We start from the raw sequence: 15,031 nt of genomic DNA, 5'->3' as shown, positions 1-15,031 counted from the left end.
TAGGGGCACCATGCTCGCCTTGAAAGCAAGACGACGCGGAGCACCGCAGGTTCGATCCCGGGTCCGCGCTTTGAAACCTCTGGGTATTAAGCACGTTATAAATAACCTATCATATCCTAAAGCAAAAGTGATCCCAATAATTAAGTTGAAACAGGAATGGATAAGGCACAAATATGAGATAAACCAATTTGCCTTTAGTGATAACGTGGGCAGGCTATGCTCTTAAGAGGTGTATGAATGTAGAAAATCACGGTTCTATTAAAATGTATACATTAATGTTAAAAACACTAACATTCAATAAAAACTGTACTGGAAAACAACAGCAAAACCCCACCCCTGTAAATGAAGTGAGGTAAATGGCAAATTAAATGATGCAAGCAGTCTGGATACCTTACAGGGATCAAAAATCTAGATCGTTTTCTGCAAGCATCCTGTGACACATGCATAGGACCAGCTTGCCATAATATAGCCCTTATTTACCTAGGCCTTTCCTTTTCCACTTCATCATGACCTTACACCTGCTATCATAACATAACCTAGTAAACTGGATTTAGATTTTATAATTGAAGAAATTATAGGGTGGTTTTATCAACAGTTCATGTGTAATGGTGAATGGTATAGAGTAGTAAATTCAAACAAATCGATAAGTTGTTTGAGAAAATATTATACCCAAAACCCAAAGTTAAAATTAATTAATAATTTTGTTTCAAAAGCTCTTATGGTATCAAACTTAAAAAGACAAGAAGCGAAGCTCGGGCCTCGGCTCTGGCTGTGGGCAGTTAAAGCCGATGTCTGCTCCCCAGCCGGAGCATGAAAGCTATTTGCACCCCGGGACAAAAAAGTGGCCGCCAACATTAAAATGAAAAAAGGGCTAGGTCCTTTTTCGGATGACGACGGCCATGGAAAACATGTTACAAAATAGCCACAGTCATCCGAATAGGGACCTAGTCCCTATTCCATTACAATGGTGGTGGCAAGACGGGAGGGGATCAGGGACCATAGCACAAGACTTCAGTTCCACAGTTAAGTTCTGGTGTGGGGAAGGTGAATCCGTTTATTTGGGGGGCAACAGGGAGAGGTTCCCTGTTGCCTCCTCTATTTAGGAAAAAAAAAGCAAAAAGCGCCACCCAGGGAAGGGCTACAGGTGGCTGGAACAGTGGGTGGGGACTGTGTATTCTCGCTCTCTGTTCCAGCCACCTGGTTGGTTGGCTCAGCCTCCCCGGGAATATCACATAGAGCCAGGGAACTGTCTTTAGGCATTCTAAGATCAAAACACCTGTGCATTGTCAGTGTAAAGGCATTCGGCAGGTGTGCAGATCAAATAGCCCACTGCCATTTACTCAAGGTGCAGGGGTATTTTGTCCTGACTTTCTGGGGTGTTTGGACAGCTGCTGCATGCATGGGACCCGTGTAGAACATGAGTTGAAAGTGCTCGCGTTTGGACACTTTAAGGAGAATAAGAAAGCGCATAAAAGCCACGTAGGATTCGCCACCGCCTAGCACTTCCTTTAGGGATCCGTCTGAGCATATCCTTTCGCTGCCTGCTATGCTTGCTCAGAACAGCAGCCAGGCGGATCCCGTCTCACCGGGGGAATGGATCAGAAGCCCTTACTTACAGTACAGTAGGCTGAGTGCAGTCATTGCCTAATAACATGAGCGGCTTCCCATCCCTCTGCACAGAAGACAGCGGCTGCTGCTGCCTGATTGGTAAAAGCCCAGCCTCTCGCAGGCTCCGCATTGATTTCCTGGCTCTGCCTCCTGTCTCCTCTTCTGCGAAAGGAAGGACCGTCAGCGGCGGTGTGCGCGGCTCCCTTCCTCCGGCCTCCTGAGCATGAGACAGTCTCCGTTTGATTTCACGCGTGGGGAGTGGATTTTGCGAGTCCTTTGTAAATGTGTATGGTGATATTTGCTCCGGTAAGCGTCCTCTTAAATACTCTCTACAATTTCTTTCAAAATCATGCTGGAAAGTGCTGCGCTGTTTCATTCGAAAGCTCCGTTTTAACATCCACAATCCGGTGTTGTTTATGAAGTTATTATAGTATAGACGTTATGAACCATGTGAGAATAGATTACAAAATGTAAACTAACGTGTGCGGAATATTTAAACATGCTGATTATCATATGTCATTTTGTAAGTTCCAAGAGTGCAGACATGCTTTTAAAGTTGCATGTTATTTGTCCTGTGAGTATTGTGTTAGTAAATGTTGCAGGAATATCCCATGTAACTGACACGCAGCGATTACAAGCTCAGCGATGCACTCAGCCCTGCTGTCAACGAGGGCGATATAGTGGGTAAAGGCAAGGATTGTCGGCTCTAAAATACGGATGCTTATAGGGTCTGCTTTTATGAGTGCGAAATCAGTCAAACGTTCCAAAATGAAGAATTGAAACCAACTGGGGGGGCACAGGGGGTCATGTAGCTTTGACTTCAGATAATATCCTGGTCCCCTACCCCCATACATAAGATGCTATGACTGTGCAGCATCTATTTTAACAGCCCCACCCCAGTCCCATCCACGTAGAGACATATACATACGTTATAACAGTGTGAACAACGAACGCAACATGATAATGCAATGAATAATGATTTTATTATTAGTAATAACAATGATAATACTACTTTGAATGCAGTGTTTAATGCCTTTTTTCGACTCTTAGGGTTTTTTCTTACCACCCTTGGAGGTACATTGCAGAAATATGAACGCACTTTGCATATGAATCATATTTTGACGATCAAGTAATGTGTACATTATACATTGTGAAATATTGCATTCTTACCAGGGCGCACGTCGAGGGTACACGTGGGGAGGGGGCGGGGGAGTCCACCCAATTTATTCAGATGGTGGACTCGGTCCACCCCAGCTAAAATGAGAAACATTGAATGGCCTCTTTGAATTTAAGCCAACCTCAGGGATCAAACCGCAGTCCTCAGGTGCACTATTTAACCTGGTGAAGAATAACAAACAACTAAAGGTTAAATGTCCCATTTCGATTCTGCATGTCCCAGGGAAAACATTTGTATTGGTTCTTGTAGTTTAAAACATGCACACCTTTTAACCTTTTCAAAAACACAATTAGAAGAAACTATCCTCTCTTGGTTTTGTGTGTTTGTTGATTTTATGAAAGGCAAATGCCATTCGTCCTGTGCATTTTGGGTGGTTATGCAAAGCCAATTTAATGAAATGTGCATATTTCACCTTGATATGATCATTTCTGGCGACATCACATCCTATTCGTTTGTTGATGAGTCCCCCCACTTTAATTTTTAGGACCTGACCCCTGATTCTTACAGTGCTTCCAAGAAGCCGACTCATTTTGTTTTAGGGCCTTTTTTTCTCGAGTCTAACGTCCTCTCTATGGTTTTCCAATACTGTTTGCAGGACATGTGCGCACTTATATTCTACCCGGGCACTGGGTTATAGCTGTGCGAGAAAACTCAGAAGGGTCACTTCAGAGCAATCGGGTGCCGTAGGGTTGCACGAGGGACATGTTCAATCACGCCGCTGAAAAGCCGGGAACTTGATGTGTCGGATGTTTTTCATCGAACTGTAGCCACCGCAGGAAAAGGGCAATGCCTGAGACTCGACGGCCGCTCCAGGGAAGTCAAGCACGTGGGGTCTTCCCACTGAAACACGCTTTTGTAAATCAGTCCCCTAGTGTGTCCACGATACTGGGGGAATCCGGGGGTATGCACTGTGCTCACAGTGGTATCCAAGGCTAAGTGGGAAGCTGTGTCATTGCAGAATGGCTTGACTTGCCACTGGCTGTGCTTTCCTGGGTCTGTCCAGGAAGGGCAATCCCTAGTATGATATGGACAGAATCGTGGACATGATTTCTGGAGTGAGGCGTGTGTCTACAGAGGCGTTGCCTGGGGTAGGGGCGGGGGGCTGAGGGGACTATAGCCCTGGATAAAAGCTATGGGGCTACAACCAAAAGGCTAGCTAGACATTAGCATAGCCCTGGATCTTTTCCAGACCTAGCAACACCCCTTTCTGTCTATGCATCACCGTGACAGATATGAAAGAAGGCCTTTTTATGTTGCTTCGGCTCGGCGGCTTATTTTCTGTCCAAGTTTCAATACGAGCGTCTTTCCTCTGCCATAAACTATTTCTTGAAATGTTTTTTTCTTCAAAGGAGACCTGCGGCATGCGATGCTTAGCATCTGAATTGTTGTAAAAGGGTCCCATTAGGATCTTCGATTTCACCAGGGGCAAGTGTAGAGCTCTCATTAACTCTACACTGCATAATGAATGCAGAGCAAAGACAGGGGAACAATGCATGCATAAACCCGCTCATTACTGATGCATTTCGATGCTCTGGGCACTTGCATTATTAGACTGCAAATACTTCCTGAAAATGCTGGGAGGCGCTAAGGGCAATAAGCACGTCCGCATGGGGCATATGTTCCATAGACATGTGGGACACAAGTCTGATTTCAAAGAAAAAAGATACTAAATCTATCCTTTGATTTGATTCCTCCACCATGAGAACGTCGGCATGTATATATCTCCATTAAAGCATATGAAACCAACCCCCATGAGAACAGTCTTGCAAAGCTTGGCCGGAGCCCATAACTGTTGCAAAGGAGCAATGCCACAAATACATGCATCAGTGAAGGGATGAATCAGTGAGCAGTGCTGTTAGAGGACATGGGCCTAGAAGACCTGCTCAGGCCAGAAATGCACTCTGAATGCCAAGGACCTGTTACCATGTTTCTGCTTGTAATCTAAAGGGTATCCAGGGGTCATTCGCAGAGCCTGGCAACGACTTGGGGAGTGGGTGTATGTGGAGGGAGGGGGGACGCCCCCCAATTCGAAGAAGTTGGAGGCAGAAGACAGCATTCTGCAATGATGATCAGCCTGGGGTGTAGATGAGAAAGGACTGCCATAGCCTGTCAACCCTCTCACCTGTAATAGCAGAGTGTATATAAAGAATAATTAACAGGCAGCAGCATCAACCATTGAGATTATAATATGGGGTAGAGAGACCCTCTTTTTTGTTTACGGGGAGCCTGTGTCATGAGGCTTTTAGGATACCCCTCCCTTTTAACACTTACATGTATGTTGTCCACCACATCCAACAGATTACCAAATTGATCTGTATTTTACATTCAGAAGATCACCACTGTTTTGGTTCACAAAATTCACCAATATTTATTTAACACATAGTTAAAATGAGCCTACTTGAGGCTATAGAGGTTTTTTTAGCATGTATCACCTAAATGTAATCAATTATCTTGGTCCACCACGCTGACACACCATATCATGGAATCATATAATGTTCCTGCGGGGTGCTGAATACACAGTGAGAGGGTTAGTAGTTGAAAGTGACTTATAGTGTAGAATTCATTAAAATATACACATCAAGTCAAAACCTCTGGAGCTTCAAGTAGGCTCATTTTAACTATGTGTGCTAAATAAATATTTGTGATTTTTGTGAAACAAAACAGTGGTGATCTTCTGAATGTAAAATACAGATCAATTTGGTAATCTGTTGATGTGGTGGACGACATATCTGTAAGTGTTAAAAGGGAGGGGTAGCCTAAGTCTTTTCTATATATTAGCCACATCAACCATAAAGTGGCAGAGGACAGAAGCCTGCCCTGCCAATATCAGTGTAGACCCCCATGCCAAAGCCAAAGATGTCCATGGTCTGCTCAGCTTTTATATTGCTGACATCTCCCAATGATGAGCATCTCTCTTTGGGAAACTAAATAGCCTTTCAATGGGGGTGGAGGACGGATGTTAACTGGCTAAAGGGAGGTATAATAGATGATGGAAGGGAAGAAAAAATAAGAACATATTCACATTCCTGGTGTCAGAGGAATAGCAGGCGTGTGTGTGTGTGTGTGAGAGAGAGAGACTTGCAAATCCCACGTTTGAAACGTGATGAGACCTACAAATGGGTTCATGCACCTACTCGGTGTGTGACCTGCAGGCCACAGAACCTGTTCTTGGTGAGTTATTGTTTGCTTGCTTGCTATGCTGGGACCTGTAGCCACCTCGCATCAACTCAGGGACGTTGGTTCCCTGTTAGTTTCCAGCACAAGTGCACCCAGCCAGTCATCACTAACCCATGGGTTTCACCATTATGCCTCACTTGTCCTTAGGCCATCTGGGAGCAGACACCCAACTTATTTATTCCGAGGTTTTCCGAGATTAGAGTGCACAAAGCAGAGGCACAGTTAGTGGGATTGTAGGCACTCGGAGGGCCATTAGGTATTGGTTGATCATGCAAACCCCACTCGAAACCTACTTTTTAAAATTGCCATCCAGACCATTCAAAAATGTGATGCTGTTTCCACCCTTGCCTGGGATCCGGATCCACTGTGTGACAAATAAGTCCCATATCACTTGCAGTGCACTGTTTTGTGACCAATTGTTTGCCACACTAATCCTATTGCATGTGGAAAACACTCCATGGGATGTGATCATGTAGTTCTGTCACGTGCATTCAGTCTTTCTTTAAGGCTGTACTTCAAAGAGACCGAGAGAGGGAGGTTTCTTCATGAAGTTGTTTTCAGAAGTATGTTTTAATCCTGTGTAAAGTAGCAACTCAGTACGAATTCACAAAATAACTTACCAACGATTCACAGAAACATTTGTCGATGTTCTACTAGCATTGAAACGTGTTACCTGTTGGTTACTTACTGAAAACCGGCAAAGGAGGGTGCTCGCTTGAGCACATTGGGAAGTTCTGGGGGCGTCAAGGGGTATCTGATGAATGTGAAGACTTACATCCCTATGAAGGTGAAGCTTTTAATGTTATGTTATGTTATTTTGAATTTATATAGCGCCTACTACCATTGTTATGGCTTCAAAACGCTATAGGGCGGAAGGCCTTTCAAAAGACTGTTGTCTGTGCAAACATGGAAAGAAAAGAGCATTCCATTGCATGCAAAGAGCATTTAGACTTAGATGACTGTTCCATTACTAGCAGAGATGACTAGTTTAAAACATTATACAAATCATGCTGTGCATTGTGTTCAGGCCCAGAGATTATTACTATGTCAGTGACTAAGTGATATCTGGAACACATTTCTTGTGAGACTCAGTTGTATTCTATGGGTTGCAGTGCAGGAGTGCAAGAGGGGGAATGAGTATTTTTTTTCTTTTTTTATTCGTGTGTAATTGCCTTAGTCATTTTTACAAAAGTGATGCTGGTCATCTTACAAGAGCCACACGATGGAATGGAAAATACAACAGTCAGACGGTAAAAGCTCTGACGGGGGACGGTTTCTCCCTGGCCGACCAATCTCCCCTGTTAAAGTCCATGCTCCGCATCAGGGACATCATGGTCGGTCATCATCAGAGTTTTTGAGGAAATTAATTCAAATGCACTTTCCAAGATTTTTACAGTTGCTATAGTCCATTTTGTTTTCTCCCCTCACATCAGCCTGTTCGACCACGTTATATCTGCATCTTCTAGGATTCCCAAGCGATCTGTGCACAGACTAGTCAGGTATGTGGCTCTTGCTTTTCTTAGGTATGGGCAGTATATCAGAAGATGTTTTATCGATTCTAGCTCGTCTGGTTGGTTGCAGAGACGGCAGGCCTTATCATAAGTTTGTCTCCTGATAGCTTGGATTTCACGTGTCAGAAGGAGATTGAAGCGTGCCCTCATGAACAGTTTTCTGAGTTGCTTGTTTGAAAATTTGTTACAGTATCCCATTGGTTCTTTTAATTTGTTGAAATTTGGTGGGAGATCTTTTGTCAGTTTATTCATCTGTGCTTTTTCCAAGGTTTCTATCCAATCCTGAGCTTCCAATTTTTATTTCACTCTCATAGGGCTGTTTTTTAGACCCTCTTCAGTGCACGCAATCTCAGTAAGCTTTTCTCTCAGGTTATCTGTCCATTTATTAAGATATCCAAGTGACGGTTTGTCATTTCGTCAGCGAGTATCTTATAGATAGGCAAGCTGTCTTGTATAAGAGTGTTTCTCCAGAGTTATATAGCGTTTGACCCCACTGTCGCTTCTAGGGAAAGTAAACCCAAGTCTCTTCTGATAAGTGCCATTGAGGTAGCATTGGGCAGTCCTAGAACCGTTTTCCAGATATGGCTCTCTAGTTTCCGCCAGATGTCCTTTGGCATTCTCAGAGTAGCTCCCATGCCATAGGTCAAGGTTGGCACCACCTTCCCTTTATAGAACTCTATCATTGGGACTAAGGAGTATTTGCCATATTTTCGGTCTATGGTTTTCATTTTGGGCGCAGGGTATTTTGTTTTTTCCCATAGAATCCCCTGCATTGTTACTTCCTTTGCCGAGTGGTCGATGTGGACTCCTAAGTATTTAAAACTTTGGACCACTTCGATTTCTTCTTTGTCCAGCGCCCAATTGAAACCCGCCTGGATCTTCTTGGCACTTTTCCCAAAAATCAGTATTTTTGGTTTCGATTTATTTATTTGCAGGTTGTTTCGTTCCATATATTGCCCACGTTTGACAGTTGGCGTTGTAAGCCGATTTGGGTTTGGTCTAGTAATATTAAGTCGTCTGCATATATTTAGCTTTATATGTTATCCTTACACAGCTTTGGTGGAAAGGCTCTTACTGCTTCTTCCGACTCTTTGAGGTCCCCCAAAAAAGCGGTGAACAAAGCCGGGGCCAGAGGACAACCTTGCTTCACTCCTTGCTCCACCAGAATCTCTTGCGACAAAAGGCCTTGATTGTTTAAACAAACTCTTAGCTTGGTGTTAGTATGTAGAGCCATCACAGGGTCTAGCAGTTCCCCCGGGCAGTTCCAATTTTCCAGTTTGTTCCAAAGTATCCGCCTATCCACTCTGTCAAAGGCCTGTGACAAATCCACAAATGCCATGTATACAGTTGGCGCCCCTTGCTTGACCTTGGCTTTTATCAAGTTGAGGATAAAGATGTTGACTGTTGTACTTCCCTTCTTTAAGAAACCCATTTGAAAGGGGTCATTTGCCGGTGATGAGCTGGCCCAGTTTCGAAAGTGTTTGAGAAGGAGCGTTGCAAAGATTTTGCCTATTATATCGAGTAAGGCGATGTGTCTGTAATTACTCGGTTCTTCTCGGTTCCCACGTTTGAAAATCGGCACCACCACTGCACTTACCCATGACGCCGGGAGGGTTCTTGTCTGTCTACATTGTTCAAAGATGATACTGATAAAGGCAGCCCGAATCTCCGGATTCTGTTTTACGTCAATATAGGATAGTCCTTCTGGACCCGATGCTCTGGTTTTCTTTAATTTCATTATGACGTTCTTTATGTCATCAAATCCCAAAATATCGATCTAACGCGTTTTGACTGGATTTTCGGCCCTCAGTATTTGATATGGTTGTGCCTTAAACAAATTTTCGAAGAATTTCACCCAAGCTCTTTCACTCACTGCGTTTACTATTTGATTTTCAGTCTTCTTCTCTGGTTTATTGATGAGTGCCCAGAAATCACCGTTTATTTTTGTACTTAGGGTACGCAGCATTTCCTCTGCGTCTTTTTGATACATTGGGCCTCATTAGGACCCAGGCGGTAAGGGGTTTACGGCGGCGTAAACAGCGCCGACCCTTACCGCCTGATTCCGAGGTCCCTTAGCGCCATGGAGGTTTTAACACCTCCTTTTAGCAGGTGTTAAAATCCATGGCGCTAAGGGACCTTGTTGTTAATTACGCCACCGTAATTTACGGTGGCGTAATTAACGCCTTCCCCACTCCCATTAGGGCAAAAATGGGAATGGGGAAGGGAAATTGGGTTAATGGGGACTTACCGCCCCACTCACCTCGGAATGGGGTGGTACGTCCGCCAACCACCATGGCGTAAACATAGTGGTAAAGGTACGACCCAGGCGGTAACTTACCGCCTGGGTCGTAATGAGGCCCATTATGTGCCTATGACTTCGTATCCAGATTTTGTATTTTGAGCTTTCCTGTTTCAGTGTCTTCCATGCTGTTAACAAGTTCTCCTTGATAGTTTGTCTCTTCAGTTTTCTCAGGGTTCTCTTTCTTTCTACGACCTCTTTGTCATAAGTATGTATATTTTGTCATAGCTTTTGGTTTTTACCCTGCTGCTTCATCCTGTACTGGAGTAAGAGAGGTAGATAGTCCGGGCTTTGTTTCTTATCTCCTCGTGCCTGGATACCAATTTTGTACTTTTCGGTGATGCATTCAATATTTGCTGCAGTGAGCCGAATGTGGGTTTGTTGGTTGTTCAATTCAATTGAATTGTTGTACTTCTGGGGTACAGATCGTCGTGAATTCCATTTTATAGCCACAAGATTGTGGTCGCTTTCTTGTGTTTTGGTCACCGAATAGTCTTCTATACTTGCCAGGAGACTATGGGAGATGAAGAAATAGTCAATATCAGCTCTGGAAATAACCCTTTACCATATGGGAATCTTTACCATCCAAGATTTCAATGCTGCCACATTGTGGAGATTTCTCGATTTCATGAGCCTCATCCACGATGTACCTCTTTCTTCTGCTGGGGATTTCGTTTTATTCAGCAGAGTTGTCCCCTTATCCATGGTACAGTTAGCATTTAGATCTCCACAGGTTATCATGTGTGCCAGCGGGTCTTCCACGATGATGTCATCGATTGTTTTGGCTACTTGTTTACAAAAATCTGCTGTCGTGGTTCTTTCCGGGTTCCAGTACGTTGTTATAAGGGCAATTTTTGCTTTTCCCTTTCCTCGAGTTTCTTCCTGGGCCCATGTCGTTAGAACTGCCAGTATGCCATATGATTCCACTATGGTTTTTACACTTACTATTCCGACCCCCGACTTTATGGCTATCAGGAGCCCTGAAGACGGTCGCCCAAACAGGCCTTTCGACGCTGGTGAAAATGCAATTTCAAAGCCGTCTAAAGCTGGCTTTTCAGTTAGCCAGTGCTCTTGAAGGCATAGTGTATCATACGCCCCAAGATCCTGATTCTCCGGGTTTGTCAGGTGCCGGTGGCCTCTCGTGTTCCATGAGGCCATGGCTACAAAATCTTGCATTGTGGTTTATTGCTCATGATCTCGATCAGTCGTCGGAGGGGGTAGATCTCTGGACCCACCTCCTGATGATTGCTATTTCTCGGTGTGTGGCTTTAACGTTGCTTTTAGCCATTTCCATGGCCCTTTTGGTGTTCTATTTTCTCGCGTGTTTTCACTCTTTGATTCTCAATCTTTTTCTTTTCTGCCATCTTTATTTGATACTTCTCTCTTTGTCCGGGTCGCCTAGCGCTTGGTGGGAGATTCAGCTCTGTCTCAATCTCTTCTGTCCCGTGACTGACCCCCCCTCTCCAAGTGCTTTTCATTTAGATCTTCAATGGCTTTAGGATCTCTCCTTCTATATCTCTCATTCCTTGGTTCTCGTTTTTCCCACTCATAGTGGCGATTGCTTTCATATCTCGTATGATACAACGGTGCCTGTCTTTTATTGTTGTATAGATCTCTAGTTGAGACATGTAATGCACTTTATGGTCGCCCGTTGTCTTTGTGGACTGCACTTTTCGGTCTGTCTTGGATATCTGTAATTCTGTCAGGGTGTATCCTGCTTGTTGTAAGTCCTTGTATGTATGATTTTTAATGTGAAGGTACGTTTTGGCTTTTTGGTCCCTGTGATAGGGTTCTATTAGTATGAAGTCTTCCGACTTTAAATGCTGCAGGCAGTGGATATTTCTTAGTATGTAAAGTACTGTTTTTCTTTTCAGCACGATATATTTGGTTTTACATGACAGTTGCTCTAATTTGAAAATTCTTAGCTCCTTGTGAGGGCTATGTGAGAGCTTTGATTTCTCTGCCTGTGGTTTGTCTGACTTTGCCCTGGTCTCCTGCTCATCTCTTCTCTTTAAATTATCTTCCTGCTGACTCTGTAGTTGTTGTATCAATGAGGTTGATCACGGGTCTTTCGCTTCTAAAGGTGCTGCTGCTGTTTTTCCTGTCACCTTTTTACCTCTTATTTCCCTTCCATTGTCAAGATCGCCATGCTGTTCCTCTGCCAGTCCCTCTAGTACCCTAGGGTTCTCTTCTTTTGCTTCTGTATCAAGGTGTACTGAAAGATCCATCAGTGGGCTGATTCTCATAAATTCATTTGCCGTTTTGGGCAATGTTTCTGTCATTTGCTGACTTTTCGCTGTAACTTCGCTTGTGCATGTTGGTATTGTAGGGCTTTGTGTTAGATTAATTATTTCTATTTCTTTTTTTGAATATGGGATCTCAGTTTTCTTTCTATCTGTTTCACCTTTGTTGGTGTCGCTTGCCAGTCGTAACCCCAGTTTTTTATTTTGATTTATCACTGCCGGTGAGGTTGTTATTCCCAGATTGATACTCTGCTTTTGTTGCCCAGGCAGGTCACTTGGGTTTGTCGTTTTCTGTTTAATAAAGATTGGTTCCATCTCTCCCCTCTCCTTTTGTGGAGTTGCTCTGTCCATGGTCTTTTTTACCATCTGTTTTTCTCTTATAACTTCTTTCCTTTCTGCCTCTAAGGTGGCTCATTTTTCCGCCCATTTTGTTTCCTGTTTACTCGTTTTTGCCTCTATGGCCGTGATATATCCCTCTAAGAAATCCATCTTAGATAGGATCTTACCTAGAATCGTTGTGTTATCTTTTGTTGTGTACGATAGTTTCATATAGTTTACAGAATGGTGCAAGGGCAAATGTAATCGCCGCCATAATTGTGGTCATATCTTGTTTGTTGTTTGATGATGGTCTTGGATAGTCAGATGCAATTTCACTGTATCTTCTGTGCTTACCTGGCGTATTCTGAAATTTCCTGCTGGGGCAGGTGTTAAATTGTTGTGTGGAGGTTACACCAAAAAATCACCCATTTATGATTTCTGATGTTTCAGAGCCATTGAGTGAGGTTCTGAAAGGGTTCGAGTTTGCTGTTATTCCTTCTTTGGCAGGTTTTTTCTGCTTTTCGCCTTTTTCCAAAGGCTGCAGGTGGGCTTTTGTCCACGATTGGTCACTCATTTACATCTTTGCACCTATGTCACGGTTGTGTGATCTCCTTGACTCCATGTTTATTCCACTTCCTCACCGATTCTTAGGTCTCAAATTGGGCCCTGCACCGACGTTGAGCTCGTATAGATCCGTCTGTTCCATTCCGGGCATCTTGCGTGGGAAGTGGAGCTGTTTTTCGTATGTCTGCGCTGGTTTAGGTTGGGAGATCACCTCTTGCTGTGGCTGTGGCTGCGAGCCGATTTCGACTGTTGCCTCATTCCTTAATGAGGCCTCCAGACTTAGTCTCTGAGATCGTCTTTCGGCCGTTGTTCCACTCCTAAACGTTGGACTTTCAGTTTGGGGGAGCGTCCCTGTAGGATTGGTATTTTCAATGTTGATGGATTTCTGGCCCGGGGCGGCCTCCTCTGATCTCTGCTGTGGTTGGCCATCTGCGTCATTCATTTTTGGGGGGATCTTTGCGTCCTCATCCATTTCCTTTGAAGCTCCCATATTGATGTGACTTTCTCTGACATCTATAGATTGGTTTATCGGGTCGATAGAAACTGCTTTTTGTTCGGTCTGTTTTTGACTCTGATTGTCACTTTCTTTAAGGGTTAATTGGTTTTGCATGGTTACTTCAGCTTGGTTTGCCTCTTGCGGTTTGTTTTTCCTCTGGCTTATCCCTCGCGTGTCCCCAGTTGATGGCACCCTCTCCTTGTGTCTTGTTGTTTCTTCGATGTCTGTTTTCCGTTTTTCTTGCTTTAATTGCCGGGAGCGATGCCTCAATGACCTCCAAAATATCAGCGTCAGATATTTCGTCCTCTGGCTCTAATTTTCGTTTTTTCTGCTGGGTCTTAAAAAAGTTAAATACAGCATTTGATAAAATGGATTTCTGGCTTGAGCCCGTACCTGCGTCATGTTTTTTGACTGCCACACGCGTTGGTTTTTTTGTTTCTTTACTGCTTGTGTTGTTCTCATTTTGCTTCGATTTTCCTTCATCTTGGCGATTTGGGTTTGCAAGGCACCTTTGAGTTGTTTGTTTTCCGCTTTGTTTCATGGTATATTGTCGTTTTATTGCACTTGTCTTATTATTCTTTTTTGGGCCATTGGTAGTTTTGCCTGCCGGGTGGCTTAAATGCACCCATTCCCCCGGCTCTGGGTTCGTTTCCATATTAGTGCTCTCTATAAACACATCACTGGAGTCCGTGCTCAGACTTTTTTCGACAGATCTTGTTCGGCCAGGTTTCAACAACTCTGTTTTAGATTGTCTGGGGAATGCTCCTCCTGGTAGGGCATTTCGATCTGACTTTCACTTCTCAATCTCTGATGCAGACGTATTTGTGTGGATTAAAGCCCTAATCATTGGCAGAGGTTTTTCTGTCAGCCCTGACGCCCCCTGCATGTGCGTCCCCGGCCTGTTTGGTCCGACGCCTACTGTTGTAGTTTTAGTGTCTATGCTTGGGGTCTGGCTGAATTGAGACAAGTTCCCCTTTTTCTCCAAAGTTGTGATCATTTTTGTTTGCCCGTTCTTGGCTGAATCCGAAGTCAGTAGTAACGGCTCCTCTATCGTGTTCACTCCTGGACTTTCCATATGAGTATTTTCTCTGTACTTCAGATCTTTCTAAGGCTCCGTAAGCCCCCCACATTTGTTGGTACACAGGACCAGGGTAAGGTCCAGGTCAGTCCACCCTCCGGCAGGCTGAGCTGGAAGACCTCTCGCCCAAGCGGCGCTCTGGTCCTGTGTTAGGTCCACCTCATCTGAGTGGTTGCGCCGGGTTGGCGTCGGCAGTCTCCTGAAAGGGGGCCATATCGATCTCCACCAGATTTTCGGCCGTATCTCTTCTCAGGCGTTGCTTTATATTACTTCCTCCCCCCCACTGTGACCGGGGGATGTATCAGGTGCTATGGCTGCCGTGGGCTTAGCGTCTAAGATAACAGTCTCAAGGTTCTTACCTCCTTTCACCAGGGATCTTTGTTCCCGTTCACGTGGAGGAACTGCCTTAGAATTGCTCCGCAGAACTCGTGGCGTGGGCGACGGTTCCAGTAGATCCACCCGTTCTGGATCCGGGTCTGGTTCACCATGCCCGCTGTCCGGGAGAGGCGGCCCTGCTCCCTGCATTGCCTGCAAGGACTGCAGGACTGCCAAACTTTGCG

General features: G+C 44.4%; 1 protein-coding gene across 2 annotated transcripts in view; it reads left to right on the top strand.

Annotated features, from left to right (window-relative positions):
• SYNPR (synaptoporin) overlaps positions 1–15,031 on the top strand; it is a 1,048,813-nt gene that overhangs the window by 513,941 nt on the left and 519,841 nt on the right. Inside the window, exon 1 of one of the 2 annotated variants that reach the window (XM_069643718.1) lies at positions 1,264–1,914. The exons of the other annotated variant lie outside the window; for it this stretch is intronic. Coding sequence (XP_069499819.1) covers positions 1,891–1,914 — 24 coding nt within the window. The 5' untranslated portion in view covers positions 1,264–1,890. Of the gene's footprint in view, positions 1–1,263; positions 1,915–15,031 lie in introns of those variants that run through there. 2 annotated transcript variants of the gene reach the window in all.

Source organism: Ambystoma mexicanum, chromosome 2p (assembly GCF_040938575.1).
Source record: "Ambystoma mexicanum isolate Mex_15411 chromosome 2p, UKY_AmexF1_1, whole genome shotgun sequence".
Classification (NCBI taxonomy): Eukaryota; Metazoa; Chordata; class Amphibia; order Caudata; family Ambystomatidae; genus Ambystoma; species Ambystoma mexicanum.
Note: the sequence above shows the minus strand (reverse complement) of the source record. Positions and strands in the feature narration are given on the sequence as shown.